The 21,817-nt window shown below is 42.0% G+C and overlaps 1 protein-coding gene across 1 annotated transcript in view; it reads right to left on the reverse strand.

The window, feature by feature from the left end:
- Positions 1-20,694, reverse strand: part of FBN1 (fibrillin 1) — a 143,403-nt gene extending 122,709 nt beyond the window's left edge. Inside the window, exons 1-4 of the mRNA XM_030456759.1 lie at positions 20,629-20,694; positions 19,935-20,209; positions 6,716-6,798; positions 5,688-5,786 (exon numbers count right to left, since the gene is read on the reverse strand). Coding sequence (XP_030312619.1) covers positions 5,688-5,786; positions 6,716-6,798; positions 19,935-20,104 — 352 coding nt within the window. The 5' untranslated portion in view covers positions 20,105-20,209; positions 20,629-20,694. The remainder of the gene's footprint in view (positions 1-5,687; positions 5,787-6,715; positions 6,799-19,934; positions 20,210-20,628) is intronic.
- Positions 20,695-21,817: the final 1,123 nt, after the last annotated feature.

The following is a 21,817-nucleotide window of genomic DNA, read 5'->3' on the forward strand; positions in this document are numbered from 1 at the left end:
AGCATCATTTGGCTTTTTACAGTTCAGAAATATGTGAATGGAACTTTATTTTTATTTTCAAGAAGAAATAATTGTTTTAACTATATTGTCTTCTACAGCAATATGAATCCAAAGAAGTTAAATGTGCAGCTGGATAAAGGATTTAAAACAATCTAGCATTTAAAATACTGGTACTCTTAATTCTTCAATTATAAAAGTAAAAACTGTATCCTAGATTTCTTATGTTCCTAATAGTTACGATACATCTTTGTTCTACTTTGGATGTACTTCAGGCAACAAAAATGTACCAACATTCCTCAACAAAAAGTAAAATTGTCTGCAAATACAGAGTGAATTTCTGGTGAAGATTTTTGGACAATGTCCTAAGTAGGTCAGAAAAAGGTGTATGGTTCCTTCGAAATGTGTAGTTCAACTTAGCTTTATACAATCTTAGAAAAACAGAGGGGATTACAAAAAGCATAGGAAATGATATCATCTGTCAAGCAGGGAAGGAACTTAAAAACCACAAACTGATTTCAATTAGAGCAAGCTATGCCAAGAGCTAATTTCCATTCCCACATGAAGACCAAAGACATTTAAATAGTTTGAACTACACTCGAGATAAAAAGGTTAACAGTAGCTTCTATGATGATTTTCATATTATTTGTTCAAGCAAAAGTACATTTCCCAATTTTGGGATAAGGAGTGGTTTTACACATAACACACACACATACACAAAGTTTCCATAATTTGTCTTACTGCTTCTTAAAGGAACTTTTCCAAGGTAAAATATTTCTTCCTCCTTTTTAAACTAAAACCACTATTGGAGACTCTTGGGACACTCAGTCATCTTTAGTAAAATAGCCATTCAAATCAGGTAGCTTTCTCCATTATTACCATGCAATAAAATCAGTGACCTGGTCAATAAACTATTAATTTCTTTTTTGCCCTCTTTTGAACAAATATTGAAAACAGTATTTTCACAATCCTACAGATTCTTCTGAAATACTACCCTTCCAGAACTTCCCAGAAACACATGCAAGGGATGCCTGGAGCTCGGCTGTTGATTTTAAGATTGCATTTTTTAAAAGTAGCATATTAATGCAGGTCCAAAGTCTCTTTTTCTCAGCTATATCAACAATTCTATTAAGGTCAGCAGAAATATTCCAGTAAATGAAATAACCTGTTCCAATATATCACACTGACAGAGACTCAAGGAAAAAGCACAAGAATTACCATGAAGCTGGTAAGTCAATGCATGTAGCCTTGCCTTATGTTGGCATGCACAGGAAACGTTAACAAAATTGATAAATTACTGTTTTTAATCAATTATTATTCTCTTTCAAGTTCAATTTATAAACAGTCTGCACTCAAAACTTCTGAGGTCAGAGATAGGAACTGCAGGAACACAGCTTCATAAACCTGCAAAAGAACCAGTGAGACTAAATGCATCCACACACCCTTTGTGTGTGGGCAGTATCTGCATTATTTATCAAAACCAAGCTGCACACTTGAGTATATAAGTTCCTGACATTCACACTGAATTTTCAGCAAAATGGAGTCAAGACTTCATCACACCAAGAGCACTATCACGCCACAACTGCTCACAAAACATTCAGGAGCTCACCAAAGGTGACACAAGTGCCATGTGCTCTGCGATCCCAAATTAGAAAAGCCCAAGGAGCAGTGGTTTGTGACCCTCAGGAGGGAAGGCCCTCACCCAGCACCTCAGGGCCGGCCTGTGGGCACCAGGGGAGAGGCCGCTTCACCCCTGGGTGCCACTGCTGAGGAAACACTCCACGCCCCAGCCATGCATGACACAGGGCTCTGCCTGCCAGGAGTTGTGAATAAGGAATTGCTGTCTCCTTGCATCCCAGATGCTCCGTGTTCTTTCTCTGTCGAGTGCCCAACCTGGGGAAGAGACGGCAGCTAGTGACTGGATGGGACGTAGGCCCACAGCCCTGCATGGGTGTGCAGCCTTGAGAACTCTGGAAATGTTTACAATTCGAGACATTTTACCACCTCAGAGAGCAGCAGGATATAACAGGAGGGGGAGCTCCAGGTTTTGCTGCCATGGGACAAGCATCTCCCACACCAACCACCCTGAGGAGTGGAATCCCCCAGTGTGAAGCCAAGGCCGCAGGCTCCTGCCTCCTCCCTCTGCAGCTCACGGTCTCTGGAGGAGATCCATGTCTTCAGCTGCTGCCTCTGAAGCCCCCCAGGAGCAGGTGTGGGGCACGTCCCAGTTAGCACTCAGACAGCAAAACCATCCTGCCAAGGGGCTCGGCCTCTCATCCCCACCAGCTGCCACTCCAGCACCTATCACAGCTCCCACTGCCCCTGCCATGGCTCCCTTCCTTCAGAGGGAGCCCCATCACTGATACCTTCCCTGCTGAAGCCAGCCCAAGCCACTCTGATTAAAACAGGTTGGAAGCAAACCTAGTGGCTGAGCGCAGAGACAGACGTGTCCCATAGCCCTGGGGGCAGCTGGAGGTGCCTGTCACTGAAGGACAGACCCTCCTCCTCTTCACTCACCCCTACCCTCCCACAGGAGGGAAGCAGCATCTCCACCAACATGGGAGGACCTAGGATATGTCTGCAGCACAAACAGGGGCATGGCTGCAACCCCAGCAGACAAGGCCAAAGCTCTGGGGCCTGGGTGGTTTGGCAGGGAGCAGGGGAGCAGCCACCATAGAGCAGGTGCAGCACAGGGCACAGGACACGGGGCGCAGAACACGGGGCACAGGACAGCTCCGCACTTGTGCACCTGCAATGTCAGAGCCAGTGGGGGGGATGCATCCACACAGAGCAATCTTCTCTCCAAGCCCACCGTAAGCTTATCCAGAAGGACACTAACTATGCAGAAACAACCACTATTCAGAGAGCAAGTTCCTTGATGTCATGAAAATCACTGCTGAGAAAACCACCAGCTGATCTTTCCAACCATGAATCAGATTCCTGAAGCTGACTCGTAACCAGAAAAGTCCCAGTAACTGACCTGTGTAAGAATCAAACTCCAAGGCTTTGTTTTGCATTCTAATCCACATGCTTTCCAATCTGCATTTATTTATTCTGACGGGCAACTGGTCTATAAAAGCCACCATGCATTTGATTTGTGCCTATGATTGATTGTACATGCCATAAAACCTCTCTGCCACTGATTCCTTAAGTACTATCAAAGATACATGTATCATAAAATACCCATCTCAGATACATACCATATATCAGAAGCCATACATTTAATCCTAAGAAATCATGGTATTTTCACTAATATTTGTTACTTGCATGTTGAATGTGACAAACTTATCTACTTTTCTTTTTTATTATTATTTTAATGAGTTTTTTCTCATTTGTTAAAAATATGTAATTAAAATAATGTTTCATGCATGGATATCTTGCCAAAATATTGACTGTCACCACTGGGAGTTGACAGTAACCCTTTGATGTCAAGCTTTTTTATATTTATGTTTAATTTGTTTCCTAATAGCAGATGTAAGTCATAGTGGTCTATTGAGCAAATTCATGGATTTTGTCTACAATGCCAACAGAGCAAATGACTTACAGAAAGTATGTTCTGTAAGTCCTAATGAGGTGCTAGGTCATTAACATTGTAACACAAGAGTGCACAGAGACAATAAGAGTCTTTTCTCTCTGCAACAACTCAAGATACTTTTGCTTTTAGCATTGGTTTGTTTTAATAAATAGAGGTGATGGGACCACACACACAGAATGTATCTTAAATTATAGCAAATTATTATAACAATTTATTTTAAAGCCACCTGCTAAGTCTATTTGTGAAGTCTAAATACTGATTCCATACACAGAAAAAAACGTTCTAGAGTGGGTAAAATTATGTAGAAAAATTTAAAGAAAATAAAGGCAGAACTGAATAGAGCTTACAATTAGCAGAATATTCATATCCAGAAGAATCTATTTTGGCTGTTGACAACTACTATGTCACAAAGGTTTTAGAAGCCACTTGATTGAAAACTGTACTAAAGTCCTGTATACATTTATCTGTGCAATGAAGGCTAAAACTAAGCAGATACATGATAGAATTCAGGGAAAAAAATGAACACCGAAACAACTGTGACTTTACTCATTCTTGATTTTTAAGTCTTGACTCATAAAATACTTCAATGTGGCCTAGGAAAAAAATGAGGTAATGCTAAGACCCACTCGTTCCTGCCTTTTACAAAGGTGCCAAAACATGGAGAAGATGTAGGGATATATATCTCTCCTCCTTAACCCTTAAGATAACCTGGGAATCAGGTCCTTTACTGGCTTACAAGATTAAGGTGCCCTGGTAAAACAATAGCTGTAAACCAAGGCAGAATTGCAACCACACAGAGATTTGTGCAGCATTTTGCACCCTTCCTTCATTCCAGCACTCTCTGGAACCTCCACAGCTCCATAGGCTCCTCATTCTGGCATCTCCCTAGCAGACATCACAAGAGCCTGGGAAAGGGGTTGAACTATGAAGAACAATATTTGCTGTTTTAGTACATGCCATTCAGTTACATTCCACAGTTATTGTTTTTCCACTGTTATTGCATGAAAAGGATGCTAAAGCCACGAGCTGAAGTGGTCAGTTACATGGGAAAACTCTTATCAATGAAAAAATGCCAAGGTAAAAAAAAAAAGGGGGGGACAGAGTAGACCACACAATGAGTCTGCAAAGATATTCAGATATTCAGAAATACGAGGGAGACCATTTTGAGTAATATTACAAATTTCAGCTGAGTGCATCCCTCACTGACCAGTTAATATTGTTTAGACAGTTATGAGTATTTGAGGGAACTAATTTCCCCAAAACAATCCTTCCTAGAAACTGCACACTTTATATAAAAATCAAAATCTTCTATATTTTAAGAGACAAGCATGATACTCAAATGAGAATACAATGGAGATTAGCACTAGCATATCAGATATAAACTGAGATATTATCCCAAGCAAAAATTGTATTTTGTATCAGATACTTTAGCCATGACTAGCCAATGAGTTATTTGGTTCATTGAATGAATTTACTTTTACTTAGTTTTTTCTGGGTTTAGAGAACTTTCCTTGAAAATCTGAAATCCAAACACTTCTAAGAAAAGTAATCTCTCTGAGAAGATGAATTTAACTTCCAGAGCATCTGAGTTTTCTTGATGAGAAGCTATTCCACTTAAAAACCTTGACCAGTTCTGTAGCTACAGAAGTATCACCTGAATAAGGTCAACAACATTAGATTCTGAAAATATGTACTGAGCCTGGCAAGGAAATGCTATAATACTTGTAAATGTATATATGAAACATACAGCCCAGTGTCTGGCTTTGTAACCACCAAAATGAGAGTAGAATTACAAAGCAAGTCAAATTCAGCCAATTGTCAACATTCACCTCTTCCTCATTACAACTTCTGTGCTATACATATGCTATATAGACTAGAGCAGAAAGCAAGGAAGACTGGAATTAGTTCATTACAAACTGGCAAATGATTACAGATTCCAATATCACTAATTTGGTTTTAGTTTGGCAAAAAGGGGTGTCTCCGAGTAATTTTTCAGTTTCATAGTAGGAGGCCAGGCTTTCTTTTCTGTGGTAAAAGTAGATTTGGTGACTCAGAGGTTATGTGCCTTCAATATTGACCACTGAATTATCTTAAATACCTAAATAGCTTCATAGACTCAAAAGAGCAATATCAAAGACACAGAAATAATACTTACTTGATTTTGAACCACAGGAGGGGGCTATCTGACCATTTGGGCATGTGCACATGCTTGGTCTAGAGCAAAATCCATCCCCACAGGAATGTCTGCAGATTGCTGTAAAGAAAACAAAAAAATTCTTTAAAATATGCTTCAGAAAACCCAAAAAGAAAAAAAAAAACCACCAGATAGAAAATATACATTCAGCACCATAACTAAAATATCTACAATCTTGTTAAATAGCAAAAAACAGATTCCAAAACAGTTCCTGCTGTTTATTTGCATCTCTATAGGGGAGAGCTAAAATCCAGACTTTCACACTCTCTTTATGAAAAGGTCTGGGAACACGCCAAAGGCCACACTAGGTGTAGGGAGATTTCCTTGGAAAAGTGAAGCTGTGGTCCATTTCACCAGACTGCTCTTGGAGGAAGGATGGCACTGAGGCAGCATTACAATGCTCTCCTTATTTCTGCACCAGACACACACAGTGTAAAAATTCCCATCTGACAGTGCACTGTCCCAGTATCTCTGGAGAGGGTCTTGTCAGCCTTAGGCAAAGTGCCTTTAACAGTCAGTTCTGGTGCATTTTACCATTACACATGAATATGCATACAGCACCATGAGGTATGTAAGTATTTATTTATATCCCTACATATAAATTTCAGGGAAATGGTCCAAACAAGCAGAGCAAATGTACTTGCTGGCCTGATGCTGCTGACTCCTTCCATTTACTTAAATAGATTAAGATATTCCACAGCTACTTGCTCCTGAGAATCCACACATCCCTTGGAAACCTTTACCACAGATGTAAACAGAACATGTGGATGAGATTAATCCTTTGTTAAATACTGGTATCACATCACTGCATTGTAGCCCAAAAAACTTTGCATATTGGCTTAATATATTTAAAATGGTAAAGAAATTATGTGCAGCTGCTATTGATACCATTTAGAAACATATTTCAGACCTGGTACACGATTAAAAATACCATTACATAGAGGGACAAAGGTAAACCTCAGTCATAACACATAACTAAATTAACTTACGGACTATGCATTGGTTTCCACCAGGTAAAGTTTTCCATCCAGGGCAACAGTAAGCATTGTAACGTGATCCACACACATTTGGTCTGGGAAAAAAAAACCCAAGGAATTCTTATTTTTACTCAGAAATATGTTTTAAAATTAGAGGCATAAAACCAGAAAAAGTAAATCACTGCAATATACATTTCAATAATTAGATCTAGAAGTGTTGTAAGCTTTTAGTAAAACTGTATGCCTTTGATTGTTGGGTTTTTTTAGGTAATACACACTTTTACAGATTGAAGATTACATTATAAACAGGCAAAAAGTCAATAACAACTGAACAACAGGAACCAAATGGGCAAAACTTGTATCATTCTGTCTCTGGAAAAGTAGCATAGAGAGGCTTTGAGCAAAACTCCTACTTAAATACAAAATGAAAGGTCACACACTCATCATTAGTGCACACAGAGGAAATTCAGTATTCTTTAAATGATAATTCTTAAGTTTCCTGTTGCTTTCTCCTCTTTAAAGTACTAATAATGTCCCCTGTTTTGTCTGTGAGGAAAACCATGTATGTATGAGTGAAATATGCCAACCATGACATTAGCCAGACAAATGAGGAAAAACAGGTAAACGCTTCATTAGCAAGAATTATTTACAACCAACAAAATCAAGAGTGTGAGTGCATGTAGAAATATAGAGTCCTGTGGTATTAATATGAAGGGCCCAACGCACTATTTAAATGACAGATCCAGAAGAATTTTTGTTTTCCACCCATTCTTATAATCCATACTTACCCTTTCAAGCAGCTATATCACTAGTGTTTACAATGAAGGCAGACAGGACATGACACTATTCCCATTGTGATTTCATTGGTAAAAATAGAAACATTGAAACAGTTCCATGATCCTCATAGGTAATAATTTACTTTTTGTTTTTTTTTTTTAATCTAACTTGTCCTATTTAATGCATCTATCCATGCAAGTGAAGCTAGTAAGAACAACTTCAAAAATGGGAAACTGTGCCTCCTTTTGTTCTATGTTTAACAATCCTACAGAGGAAAATTTTGCAAACTCTGTTATTATTGTGAGCAGTTATTCAATAGATTAATGCAAGTGAAGCTGGCTTTATAGCTTTATAACTTACTAGAAACTGCTTTATTAAAACACTGCATACTGATTAGAGACAGATTTAAAGTGTTTATTGTTTTACAAAGTGTTTCCTATTATTATTTTGTCCTTGGTCTTTCAGAAAGTTCTTCATCCCCAGTACTGCAATGTCTAAATAAACAACAGTTACCCCATACAGTGAGGCAACTTTAGACAAACAATCTCGACATATACAAACATTTATTCATGGCCATTTTCTAACTAGCAACACTTTCATACTGTTTTTACTTGAGGATCTGTACTATTAATGAAATATCAAGAATACTGATTACACCAACTTTGGTGACACCTGTTTTTTTCATTAAGTGCTTGGCCAGAAACCACTTAAGCCAAAGCAAGCACTACCACGGCTTTTCACAGGTTCACAATTATAAAGTGGTATCTGCAGTGAACGTGAGCAACACAACCGGACTTGTTGCAAGGGCCCTTTTTCCCTTCCTGCAACTCCTATTACTGACTCAAAGTCTTATTCATATAATTCCAATATATTCAGTTTTAGAAATGTCAGCTACTTCCCTGCAGGGCTATAACCATGTAACTTTCCTAGAGTTCCCTGTTCATCAATGCCAAATGTTGCTCCTCGATTATCTGCCAAGTAAGACTAGCAAGCAGACAAGAGAGATTTCTTTTCACCTTCTCCAGTCAGAGGCAATAATAGAACTTACTGAGAGAGACAAAATGGGTTTGTTGCTACCTGTTAAAACATAGAGGCATAAACCATCCATTTCTGATCCAGGTTGGTAACAGAACTTATAAATGTATGACCATAAAGTGACATTTAGGTACTCTGTCAAATTTAAGTCACAGCAAATACAGCCTTGGGGACAATTTGGTCAAATTAAGAATCAGGAGCTGATTTTTATGCCACAGAGAAACCCTGTTTTCAAGATCTTTAACCAAAATGGTGCCCTGGAAAACCTAGATGTGCCAGCAACAACCAAGTCAGAGACCCTGGGAGCCAAGAGGCTCTTCATGGAGTAGGCTAAGTCATAGACCCAAGAAGATCCAACTTGTAAGCAGCATGCTTAACTTTCAAAAAAAAAAAAAAAAAAAAAAAAAAAAAAAAAAAAAAAAGTCTTCAAACTATTCTGTCATGGAGCAGTTTCAGCCTGACAAGTACATTTTCCCATGGAACACTTTTTCATAAGAAGGCTGCTGTCTAGGTTATAAAAGAAACCTCTATTAATATTTGAATGTTAGTTCTTTGAGGGTGTTCTTGTGCCTATTTGTAAAATGTCTTAAAAATAAGGTTATGAAGGTTAAGTTCATTAATATTTACAATGTCATCAGACACTATATAGCAAAAAATCCCCATAAATACATACATAAATAAAGTATTCAAGGGAATAACAATTTACCTCATGTAAAATCATGGAAACCATCAATCAAACTGTAAAGGCTCTATTGCAGTACTTATTTTGAACAGTTACCACTGTTGTTTTTAATAGAGCATATTTTCCTGCTGATATTATAGGCTGTGAATACTAAAGAAGCAATTTATACTCTTATAAAGCTGTTTTTCTGAAAAGAACTACAGAGTTCAGTTATAAAACTGATTTGTAATGTAAGGTAAGCAAAAATTGCATCTGCACAATGCAAGCCAGCTGTGGTGTCCACAACACCTTCCTTTCACCTCAAAGCACAAAAGAGGGAGAAAGCATGTCAGAAAAAAAGTTGTTCCCACTACAATTTAAAAAAAGACAAGTCTAACTTTATTTTAGAGTCACTTATGAACTTGTCAGGTACAGTGCTGAGACACAGTATGACTGATGTTCAGAGTTTCATCAGTTATGTCCAAATTAAACAAGAAATTATATCTTCAGTTAATGATATTCAGTTAAAGATATAAAGCAAAAAATAAGAGTAGCAAAATGAATTCAATAATTACCAAAAGACATTAGTCATCAAGTAGAAAAATCTTAGGACAGCAAAAAGAAAAATGTTTATTTGAACATTCTGATAACTAACACTTGAGAGTGCTAGGTCTGTCTGACTGCATCTGCCTTTATTGAACTAGACAATATTCTTCAGGAACTCCCATGCCCATTTCAGAGTAGGCTTTGTCTGTTCTTCCCACCTGCACAGGGATGGAGCTTGGGCAGAACTGCAGCATCAGCTGCTTCAGATGGACACGTGGTCCTGCCCCAGGTCAGTGCTGTACTACCCCCTGGCTGTGGCTGCAGTAAAGCCTCTGCCTCTCACACATCCTCAAATAAATGTTCTCCTTTCTCCACAGGACACCACTATGTTGTCTCATGGAGAGGAACAGCGGAGTTCAACCCTCCCTGGCTACTCCTGCTCCCAGTGCCCCATCTCAGCAAGGACAAATGGCTGCCTGGCTCTCCTGGATTGCAGAAAATAGCCCAGCAGCTGGGGAAGGACTTGGGGAGCAGACACACAAATGCAAAATGAGGGGAAGCAAATCATACAGAGCTTGGTTGTGCCACCTTATCAGGTGTAACCACACAGTGAGGGTACATGACAACCAGAGAAGTGAGCAAGGGTTCAAAAGCAGTGAGGAGTATCACCCAGCTGAGGAATGGAAGGGGCACCTCTGTGGCTGCCCTGTCCAGGGCCCTGGCAGAGACACAGCCAGAGCCCTATGCTGCAGCCTGCCCAGGGGATGTATTAATTCTCTACATTCCTGCTCTGCCCTGCCTGTGACCCCTCGAGGAAATTACAGCCCTCTCCCGAAGAAAGCGTTGCCCATCTGCAGCTCCCACAGGAGGAAGAGTTTCTGGCATTACTGTGAGCAAGGCTTCAGGCGGAAATTTTGTCAGCAGCACTGCCATGCACCGGCCAATGCTGGCGTAACCCTGGGCTGAATCAAACCCAAAGCGTGGGTCTTGAATAAATTAGACTCAAAGACCAGACAGAGTGGGCAGAGAGCTGCTGAGAAAGTGAAAGAGACAGCTGATCACCAGTTACAGCTGAGCTGAGATGCAGAGATACCAGGGAGGGTTTCTAATCGCTCCTTCATCTCACTTTTACTCTCCCTAGGAAAACTCACAGGGATTCTTCCTTGCAGGAAGACGTCTAATGAAGGACTATTTGGCTGCAGCAACAGCTAGCATATGTTAAACATAACGTAGGGACTCAGTTCTCTGGCAGAAGATATCCAATTTAAAGCAACAGCATCAGCCAACAGTTAGTTTTAGAGAAGCATTAGCTTATTTTTCTTCTTATGTGGATAATGCTGGTACCTGCTAAAACTATACCCAGAATTATCTGCTGATCATTTCCATATAGAACTGGAGTGGTGCCTCCATGCTTACATTGGGAGTTATAAAGAGTGATAAACTTCACCTGAAAAATGGTGGGCTGGTCTTTAAAATGCGGTTGTCTGAGTCTGAATATAGCCTACATACTAAGAAATAGTAGCTAAGACCCCAGAATGTGAAGATTAATAGCTTTTACTAGACATTTTTCAGAAAAATATAATCAAATCTATACCTTTTGCTGTAAACCAGCTTTCTGTACTTTCCTAAACTCCTCAGCCTCTCAGTAAATGCATGGAGTAGGCCAGCTCTGCTGACTTCACTGTAGCTTTTCTCAGCTGTCCCACTGAATCAAGAATTTCTGCAGTTAGAAACACACCAAACCTGAGCAGACACAGTCACGAGCGACTCAGTTTAAGTTTGTCCTTCTCTGGGCAAGGGTTGGACCACATGGTGTTCTAAACTTCCTCACCACTGAAATGGCAGAAGCCAGGTACTTGCTGCACGAAGTAGAGGTCGATACCAAAATCACCTCCTTTTGCTGCACTAGTGCCTATCTCCTCTTCCAAGGAGAATGAAGGGAAGATCTGGTTCCAATGGGATGCAGCCACTAACAGCTACAGCATGTGACAAGCAGCCTTCCCAAGCCACCTGCCACATGCCACTGCATATGAGAGAACCAAGCAGCCTGGTTGTTCTTCAGCCTCAGGGTTGTGGTTCCAGTGAGCACATCCACAAACTTAGAAACTTAACTATTTGGATGAGATTAGAGTAAAAAAAACACAGGCAGATTCAGGTCTGCATTTAACATGCATAATCCTCATTTCCGGGTACCCCAAATACTTTAAACAGGGATTGCGTCTCTGTTGTTCAGCTAGTTATTAGAGAATGGGATGTTTTTAGTCACAATGTCCTTTCTCATCAGTGAAGATGAGTAAAAGGACCCTTGAAGCAATTTATTTCAGTTATATAAAAGGAAAATCTATGAAACCATGCTAGCCTCTGACAGCAAACACAAGATTTATCTTCTATTATCCTATAAAGGGGAAGCATGCATTTTTAAGCAAAATATGTTTTCTACACACAAAGGATTGCACCTGATGTACTCATTTTTACAATGCAAAAAGTGAGCCTGGATGTTTGTGCCATGCAGAGAGCCTAATATGATAACTATTTCTCACTCTGACAGTAAGGATAACGCTGTCCCAGAATCCTGGCTCAGTTCAACTAACAAAATAACATGCTGAGCAGCTCTATTGGTGTCTTTGGCTTCAGCCTATGTGCAAGTCAAGAGTTCAAAATGACATGAAGGTTTCCTGCAGCAACACTGAACACTTTCCTAACCTTAACTTCCATCACACTGTGACAGCTAAATACAGCAATCCAACAACAGCATTTGACATTAAGTGAATTGTTCCGCATTTGCTCTGAAAATCTGACCATGTCTTTTGCAGGGACAGGCTCATCTAACCTGACAGCCAGGCATTGTTCTCATTCAGAGCCAGGGACAGACGCCTTTCTGGCACATATTCCCTCATTGTTCCACTTGAGAATGTCAGTGGGTCCAGTTCAAGACCCAGTCTACATGGTTATATAAGACACGTGAAGTCTGCCAGCAGAAAACCTATCTGCTGGTAAACAGGCAGGAAGCAGCAGGTACTGTCTTTAGTCTCTGTATTCAGGGAACATAAAATCATTATTCTACCCTGGCAGCACTAAATAGCATCGCATGGGAAACACATTAAACTGTGGGGTAGGGCAGAGCTCAGTTCTCCAGGTGTCACTTTCAACAGGGAAACAGGGGAGACCAGGTTACACCTCCTGCACTCACCAGGCACCTGCTAGTGGCTATCAGAGGAGGCAGACTTCTAACACTCTCCCAAGAGAAATCATATAAGCAAGCTCAGGACCTCCACCAGCCCCTGCCATGCACTGAGGAGGAGCAGCAGCACAAGGACTGGCATGGGGCACACTGCTCAGCCAAGCCCTAAGGCTTGCCAGCTTTTGCCAAGGCTTTCCCACAGGCTGAAGGATCCTTGTAGCAAATCCAAGTGTTTAGGGAGTCCTATAAACCTGACACTTCTAAGTGAAAACCCTTAGGTGTTAAGCAATGCCATGAACTTGTGTTTTTTGAAGTGCTCTCCCTTAGGCTACTGGAAGATTTATTTTCTGTCAGAGAGTAGCATTTCTCCTCCTCCCTTCACAGCACACTGGATCCTACCCTCTGCCTCTCTGTTTGCTGGGATAGTGATGCTGTGGCCTGTTCAAAAGGCCAGTTACCTGCATGGCTGCTATAAGGCAACAGAAAAGCTCTACTGACATGGATCCACTGGTTTACTTCACCTTGTCCCCTAGCAGCCACTGTTAATTTACTCTATATACAGGCAGGAGAAAAAGATTAAATATCAGAGGGAAAAAGAGAAGAAAAGAGACAGGAGAAAAATGTTCTCGAAAGGAAAAAATTTTAGTTTGAAACCTCATCTGAACACCACTGTATATTCTAATGTCCTCCAGCAAAACACGAGAGAAGGGGGATGAAAATGATTAAGACTGTAGACAAAAGGACTGCAGATTTCATTTGGTTTTTCTGAGGCTTTAATGGTCATGAATCATTTCATAAAATGAGAAGTAGAAAGGAAAACAACATATTCTCCAGCAAGTCAACATTCAAAATATTCTTCCAGATAAAAGATAGAATTCCTTTATACTTCAGTGAAGATCTATAAGCAAAACCAGCAGGCCCAGGTTTTAATCTAACATGATATATATTACCTTCCAATGTACCTTCCAAAGAAGAGCCAACTTAACTGAAATGTCAAGAAAATTATTCTTCTAATGCCTCTATCTGCACATCAACCTTAGCATGAGTGAGGCTATTCAGTAGGTCTGAAATCCTTAAAAGAAAACAAGCCACACCACTACAAAAAACTTGAAGTGTGAAAGTCAGAATGGGTGAGAAAACAAGCAAAGGAGACATCCACACCATCTAAAAAATAAGACTGGAGAGCTACAAACATATTTTCCAGCACAGTGTGATGGTTAATCAGAAACACTTCAGGCCACAATTGTTCCATTCTACAAAAATATTTACTGAGTCTGGGGAGTAAGACCAAAGTGACACACATGCATCTATACCCTCTTTAGGGTTCATCAGGGAAACAAAAATGAGGAACAAGATGAAAAGTAATCTTACTGCAAAGTAAAAAGCTAATTATTAATTCCTTAGTATTTCCATACATACACATTTGAAGACCACTAGGCTTCTAAAATCTTAGGAGCCTCAGAGATGCCCTCAGGAAATGTCTACTACACTTCTATCAAGGAGAGGTTTTCCTGGTGATCCATGGGGCTAAACAGTTTGGGTCTTGCGTTTTGCATAGTACTGTTCTAAAAAAAGCACAGGCTGCTGAGTGCATGAACGTATTGAAAGCGACTCCTGTCAAAATTTGTACTGAAGTTGACATATAAAACATTTGAGTTTACAGGTTGGAAGATGAATGACAATGAAAAAGACTCCTAATGGAGCAGCACTGCTGAACAGCACACCACGGGAAATAAAAATAACCATACAGGAAAACAGAAGCTGCAATTTTATTCAATAAGGATCACTGTAAATGAAGCAGACAGATGGACTGTCCCTGCCAAACCCTAACCCAGTGATCTTCTCATTGCTCCCAAATAAACTGAGAGCAGCCCTATGCTTGCTTCAAGTCTGCATCCTCAGGACCAGTACAGCTCCAAAGGCTCTGGCATAGCAGGGTGACATTGCACATAGAGGAGCTCATGTAGTTAAGAAAGCAAACATCCCCACATCAGACTGAATCAGTCGAACAACTTGTGGAACCACTACTGAAGACAAAATGTATCCTGTGCTGGCTAACAGGGGAGAAGTTCCCTCCCCTGAACATAAAGTGGACTCTTGCTTGGGGAACCTGCAGCTGTGGTTAACATCCCAGCCATACGCTGGAGTATCCTCCTGTCTCTTTCAAACAATTTTGTCTAGAAATCTGCACTGTAACCTGCAAGCTACTGCTACCAGATGAACTTTCTGAAGCTGCTGTTCTTTCCCCCAACCCTTTGTGCCCCAAGTTTCTAAAGAGTGAATACCACCTGTTCCCCTCAATAGAAGTTCAACTAAACACCACCAAACTAAGATCAGAGAGTCTCCATAAAAACAGGACCACACAAATTATTAGAAAATTCCATCACACACCCACAGAGCTATAGCATAAATCTGTTTCTGACCTGCCAAGTAATTAAGTCATAGCTACAATGAGCCTTACGCAGACCCCTCAGGATGGATAACACCCAGGTACCTTCCTACAATGGGACACAAAGTGACAAACCCCATGTGAGATTCTCCACTCTCTCTGTATACAAATTACAAACCCACCACGAGCCAGCTGCGAGGTGTCCTGTGGCATCTGGGTCACCACATTGGGCCAACACAATATAGCTAAGAGTTATGCAGGCCTAAGTAAACAAATAAGGAGAAGAAAGGAAAATAACTGTATCCAATTTTGCCCTCCTAATCTTCAATATATCACCTTGGCAAAGTGACCTCGAGTGGTGGAAGGGAGCCTGTGACAATACTCACCAAATGTTCTAACCACAGGATGGTTTTTCACCAGCAGGCTCCTGATTATTCAGACCCTAATTCTGCACCAGGACCAGAAGCCTATCCCCCTAAATCAGAAGCAAGAACTGGCTAGCCAGGTGAAAGCCAGGTGAGTCCTCCAGCACACCAGGTATTACAGTGCCTCGCATGTATTTTTAATTAAGATATTTATTGCCCAGTATTGAGGCTGTCTCCTGCTCAGAGTGACACTGACAAGGTGTGGCACCAGCAGCTGGCCAGAGGTGTGTAGGCCAAAAGTGGTAGGAAAAATGTTTGAGGTATTTCAGTATAAACCAATATTTACTAGTATATAAAGTCTGCTTTTCTTCAGGAGGCTTTCAGTGGTAAATATTGGTTTAAAATGAAAACCCCAAGCCTTAATTATATAGCTTAACACTGAAATTATGTTATAGATTTATAAGATCTGTTTTATTTCAGGAGCAGTAATGTGTTAAAAGGGTCAAATCCAACCAAGCTTACTCAAGTAAGCATGTAAGTTAACTTGCAGACTTCAGTTGAGGTGACTAAAACAAATTAGTCCAAAAACCCTCCATCTCCTGTTGAAAAGCTTTAAGTAAAGCTTTACAAAACATTTTGGAGCCAAGTATTCTGTTCTGCAATATTCACTATCACTTCAACTTAATAAAACCAAAGAAATTAAATCATTCTTGCCCAAATGCATTAAATTAGTGTCTTAATTAGAATCATTTCACAATTCAGCTATCTTGAGCAAATTTTAGTTCTTTAAAATTTCTACTGAGCTATTTGTTAGGCAAATAATTGCTTTCTTTGGCCATTATACTGAGACTAATAAATATGATAAACAATAAGGTATTATTAAGAACAAACTAATCCCCATTAGAGTTTTTTGTCTAGCATCACCAGAAAATGAAAAATCCTAATTGATTATAAGATCCTTAAGGACAATACATCTTGTATTCAGTCAAGTAACAATCAAATTACCAGGTAAACTATTTTTTATCTTAGATTCAAATGACTGAAATACATATAATTTGTTGGCTTCAAATATATATTATTTAGAAAGAACTTCCCATTCCTGACCAATCTTGTAGGTTGTATTCCTTCGGAAGTTGATGCTGCATCCTTAGGTGCTGAAGAGATAATGACTTGATGCCTTATAATACATTTACATTTGTTACAGTTTCAGGGATCCAGAGAATAACAGTGTTTCAGCAACAACTTATTATTTTAGCTTGCTGAATCACAATGAATTCCAACAACATTTCGATTAATGGTAGATCTAATTGTATTTTTAAATAATTACTGCCTTTATTCTGGTTGTTTTCTGGTCACTTTCAGATCACTTAGAGGCACCAGCATATAAACACATATTGCCCTAAGCCAAACATAGATGGAATTACAAGGACTCCTGTGTTAATGCCTTTGTAGCTGGACCAACTCAAACTACATGAGCAACAACCTTAAGGGTTTAAAATTACTATATGAGAGGCATTTCCAAATGATTTATAAATATCAAATATAAAATGTACTTCTAGAGTCATTTTATGTGTTCAGACATCTCAGTGGCATAAGTGATGAGGTGAAGGTCACAGGACAAAAGTAAACATACCCTGCCATGAACAGCTTGCAGTAATAAAATGTGAAATGGGAAATATCATGAGAATTTAAATAAATCTTAGGCTTCTTCATTTTAACTGACAAGGTAAATATTCACACAGAGACCAACCTTGATACTTTTAAGTGCTAAAAGACTTTAAATAGTCGTTATAATAACACACAAAGTCTAAATGTAAAGGGTTTTCTCTACAAAGGTATATCTATGGTCATACAATCAGAGCAATAGCTCATTGGGAAAAAAAAAAAAGGCTTAGTCAACTACAATAACATGAAAATAAAGTTTTCCAGCATCTGTTACAACTTGTATTACAACTCTCAGATTCCCAGATGTATTTGTACTGATGAACAAATTAAAAAAATAGTAAATCTTCTTGTAAAGTAATATTTTTAGTCCTTCAATAACAATGAATTCTCCTTGTCTAATATATATACAGTTCCTGTACATTGAAATATGTTTTCCATCTGGCTTTCCGAAGAATTAGTTCCAACCTTGTCTGTTAAAATGACAATTCTTTTTATTCATATCGTACAGTACCACACCTAAGGAAGTGATTACAGCTTCTAAACTGGAAATATCCAGCAGGATTCACCCAACAATGACAAGGATGACTGTGCATTAACATCTTCATCAAGAAACTCCACACTCGGCCTCAAAGGAGAGTTACAGAAGAAGGTATAACAAGCCACCAAAAAACTCTAATAATTTGGGTTGTTTTTATCTTGGAGGATCTGGCAAATTATTATGTTTTTGTTAAGCACTTGCTTCCCCAGGACACTCATACATAACTCACAGGTGACACACAATAAAAGGAAGAATCATTGTAAAGTACACAAGAAACTGAAGGCTTCAATTAAACATACAAGTTGACTCACAAAATTAAATATTTAACCCTAACCTACTTTAGATGGGTTAATATATTTAGGATAGGATATTTTAGGACATCAATATATCCTAAAATAATTAACATTTGAAATATTTCTTGATGCACTATTAGTACTGTCTAAACAGCACAGATTTGGAGCAAGTTACATTCACCAAAGAAATTTTATACTCAGCTAACATGGCTCAAAACTCCTACTAAGTCATGGCATACTTTGTCCCACTGATCAGAAAATAGTATTTGTCAGTTTGATATTAAGAGTCCTATAATGAGAAAGTTTATTAAAGCAACCTGAGGAATACAGGTTCTTTCTGATAAATATTTTTTCTTATAATATTTTATTGCTTGCAATTAGTCTTACAAACTTTACTACAAGTCTTCCTCACCTCTTATAACAGCTTTTGTCACAGGAAGGATCTGTTCTTTCCAAGAGTTACTCTTGTGACAAGATCTAAGGAAACTGGAAACGAAATAAGAGTTTGACCCTGCAAAACCAGATCCCTGAAAAAAACAATACTGATAGCTTGCACCCATTCTTTGCAGCATAGGGACCTAAAAACATAAACTTTTGCCAACAAGGCAAGCATTTAAAAAAAAAAAGCCAAGATGGCAAATCTGAATATAAATAAAAAGTACTACACAAGTATGAGGAAGTTAGCAAGAAATTAAAGCATATTTGTCAAGACCTCTAAAAGTAAAGGTGCAATAACTCCTTTTTGAGGGAGTCCTTACTGAAGTATTGCTATCTCCACATAATTTTTTCTACATTTACCCTCTGCCTGATGAGTGAAGAATCTGGGTATGGGCTGAAAAGGTGCATTCAAATACCTGAAAAACAAAACCTCTTTTTTTCTTCCAATATTGCAAGCTTTTTACCTTCACAGTGAACCAAATTTTCAACTGCATGCACGTGCAATGCCTTTCAGCTGCCTTAAGCATGATTTTTTGCACTGGAGAAGTATTCCCTTGGAAGTGGGGGAAATGGTTTGCCTGACACCAATTCACCCTTTCAAAAAACACTCTGCACATACCACAATGTTTCATATTGATTTTAAGCTCCTGTATGCTCAGGCTTACTCATACTGGATAGTTTTTACAGCAAAAAACTGTCCCTGTTCCTTCCCCCTGCTGTCCCAGTTCTTTCCCCCTGCTGTCCCCAGGTCACAAGGAATATCAGATAAGCAAAGACAGTCCACTTGAGCGCAAGAGAAGATGCACATGGCAAAAGGTTTAAGGTGGAGACGCGAAAGGACAGCAAATGGAAAGGGAATGCCGCGGGGTCCGGGCCTCATCGCTATTCTGCTTTATGCAAAGCAGCAGCACGGGACGCATGAGGAATGCACAAGCCCGCAATGTGCCCTTCCTAGAAGCCAAATTAGCAACCTCCGAGCTGCAGCGGCTCAGCCGCTGGAAGCATCACCCACCAAAAACAGATTTAAGGCAAGGGACCCGGCACACTACCCTGCGGGCAGCCGGGGGAGGGGGGTCGGAAAGGCAGCGGGGCTCCGCGCCCCGTGCCCGGCGCTACCCCGGGATGCTGGGACGGTGTCTGGCGCCCCCCAGCCCAACCTGCCCCTTGGCAGGGGCAGACCCGAGGCGGAGGTGGGGGGGGGGTGTTAGGGGATCCTCCACCCCCATCAGTTCCCACCGCAAAGGGGAACGGATGCGGATGGATGCACACACACACGTCTGCAGACAGAGCTACACCGTCTCCCCGCACCGCGGCACCCCGGTACCGGCCGGCCCCGCACCTACCCTTTGAGCGCGTCGTGTCCCCCGCCGCCGTGCCCCCGCCTCTTGGCCCGGCTGGCCCGGCTCTCCTTGGCGCTCACTCCCTCGGCGTGCCCGGCGGCGGCGGTGCCCGACTGGGACGCCCAGAGCACGGCAACTCCCAGGGCGATCCCCAGCAGCCGCCCCCGCCACATCGCGTCCCTCGAGCCCCCGGGCTGCGAGTGGCCGCCGCCTCCTCTCCGCCGCTGAACTCTGCCGGTCCCCACCGCCCTGTCTCCGACCAGAGTCTCCAAGGCGAGCTGCGATGGGAGGAAATAGGAGGAAGGGGAGTTAGGGACGGAGAAAAAGCGGGCGCGGCCGCCCCCCGCCGCCTGCCCCCGCGCCCCGGCGCCTTCGGGCCCCGGCCAGCCCGGCGCTAGCCCGCCCGCGGGAGACGGCGGCCGCGGGGGATGGCGAGGGGCTGCCCGGACTCTACCTTTCCCCCAACAGCATCCGCGGGGGCTCCCGCACCCGCCGCGGCCAGCCCGCAGCCACCGCCGCCACCGCTCCCGGAGCCGCTCCGGGACTGGAAGAGTCTCTCGGGCATGAACCCTCCCCGGTTCCCCGAGCCGGGTACCGCGGCGAACCGCGACGGCAGAAGCGCGGTTCCCGGCCGGGGCAGCGAGCCCCGCGCCCAGCCCGCCCGCCCCGGCAGAAGCCCCATGCGAGGGGCGCGCACCCGCTGGAGCCGCCGCCGGCTGCCGTTCCTGCTGCTGTTCCAGCTGCGGCCGCTGCACCCACCGCTGCTCCAGCTGCGGCTCCAGCTGCCCCCTCCTCCCTCCTCCTCCTCCTCCTTATCCTTTTTCCCCTCCTCTCTCCACCCCCCCTCCCTCCTCTTCAAGTATCGCCCGCGCAACACTGTCTCGCGAGAGAGATGGGAATAAAGATGTCCCCCCACTCTCGAACCGCTACCCTGGGGGTTCCGGGGGCCCTCGGTCGTCACCCGAGCGACCACCGCGGCGGGAGGCCCCTGGCGAGCCCCCGGCGAGGCATCTGCGGCCAGAGAGCGGGGCGATGCTCGGCCCCGGGCGGCTCGGCGGGAGCTGCGGGCCGGACCGCGGTGATCCGCGGGCAGGCAGCGCTGCAGCCCTGGGTCACCCCCTGAGTCCCCGGTTTAGGCGGAGGCAGAAGCACGAGTGGCTGGGTTAGAGTTACTGCCGAGCAGCGGAGTGAGTGTGTAACACAGGACGGGGGGAAACTGTAGGAAATGGGCGGCTATGCCCCCATTTAAAAAGTTTGTGTGTCCTAGAGGTGCAGCGTTTTTCATCGATGGGGTAGCTTAAAAAAAAGCAACAGCCACATAATAGCATTTTTTTCCTGAGCCTGCTGCAGAATGAATAATGCACTTTCTAGCAGCTAGCATGGCACAGGCACAGATGCACCCAGCTCTGCTGCACATACTCCTAAATCTCTATAGCCACCTCCAGAGCAAACATCCTCCATCCCTATCACAAAAAGGGAAAAAAGCCCTGCAGGTTTTACTTATGCTCGTGTGGTTTTGTTCATGAGCTTCTCTGCTAAGGTTGATTTCGAAACCCTGAAGAGCAGTAAACCACTACAACCCCTTGAAAGGTGCAGAGTTTTAATACTGAAATATGGGATGACAGTCAATATAGTTCAAGAACAGATTATAGACTCCAGCCCAATAGCTCCAGACCAGGAGTATCCCCTTTCCACATACACTGAAACTACAAAGAAAAAAAAAAAAAAAGCAAACGTACTAGACCTAAACCAAATTATATTTATGCATATTGCTGCTCCTCACATATGTTTTGGCAGCAATGCTGGTTTCTTAATTGGGCAGGCATCTTAAATTTTGGTTAGTTTCAGGCAGGTAGTGATGGTGAATGGTTCTGTATTACAAATCC

This window comes from Calypte anna, chromosome 10, assembly GCF_003957555.1.
Source record: "Calypte anna isolate BGI_N300 chromosome 10, bCalAnn1_v1.p, whole genome shotgun sequence".
Classification (NCBI taxonomy): domain Eukaryota; kingdom Metazoa; phylum Chordata; class Aves; order Apodiformes; family Trochilidae; genus Calypte; species Calypte anna.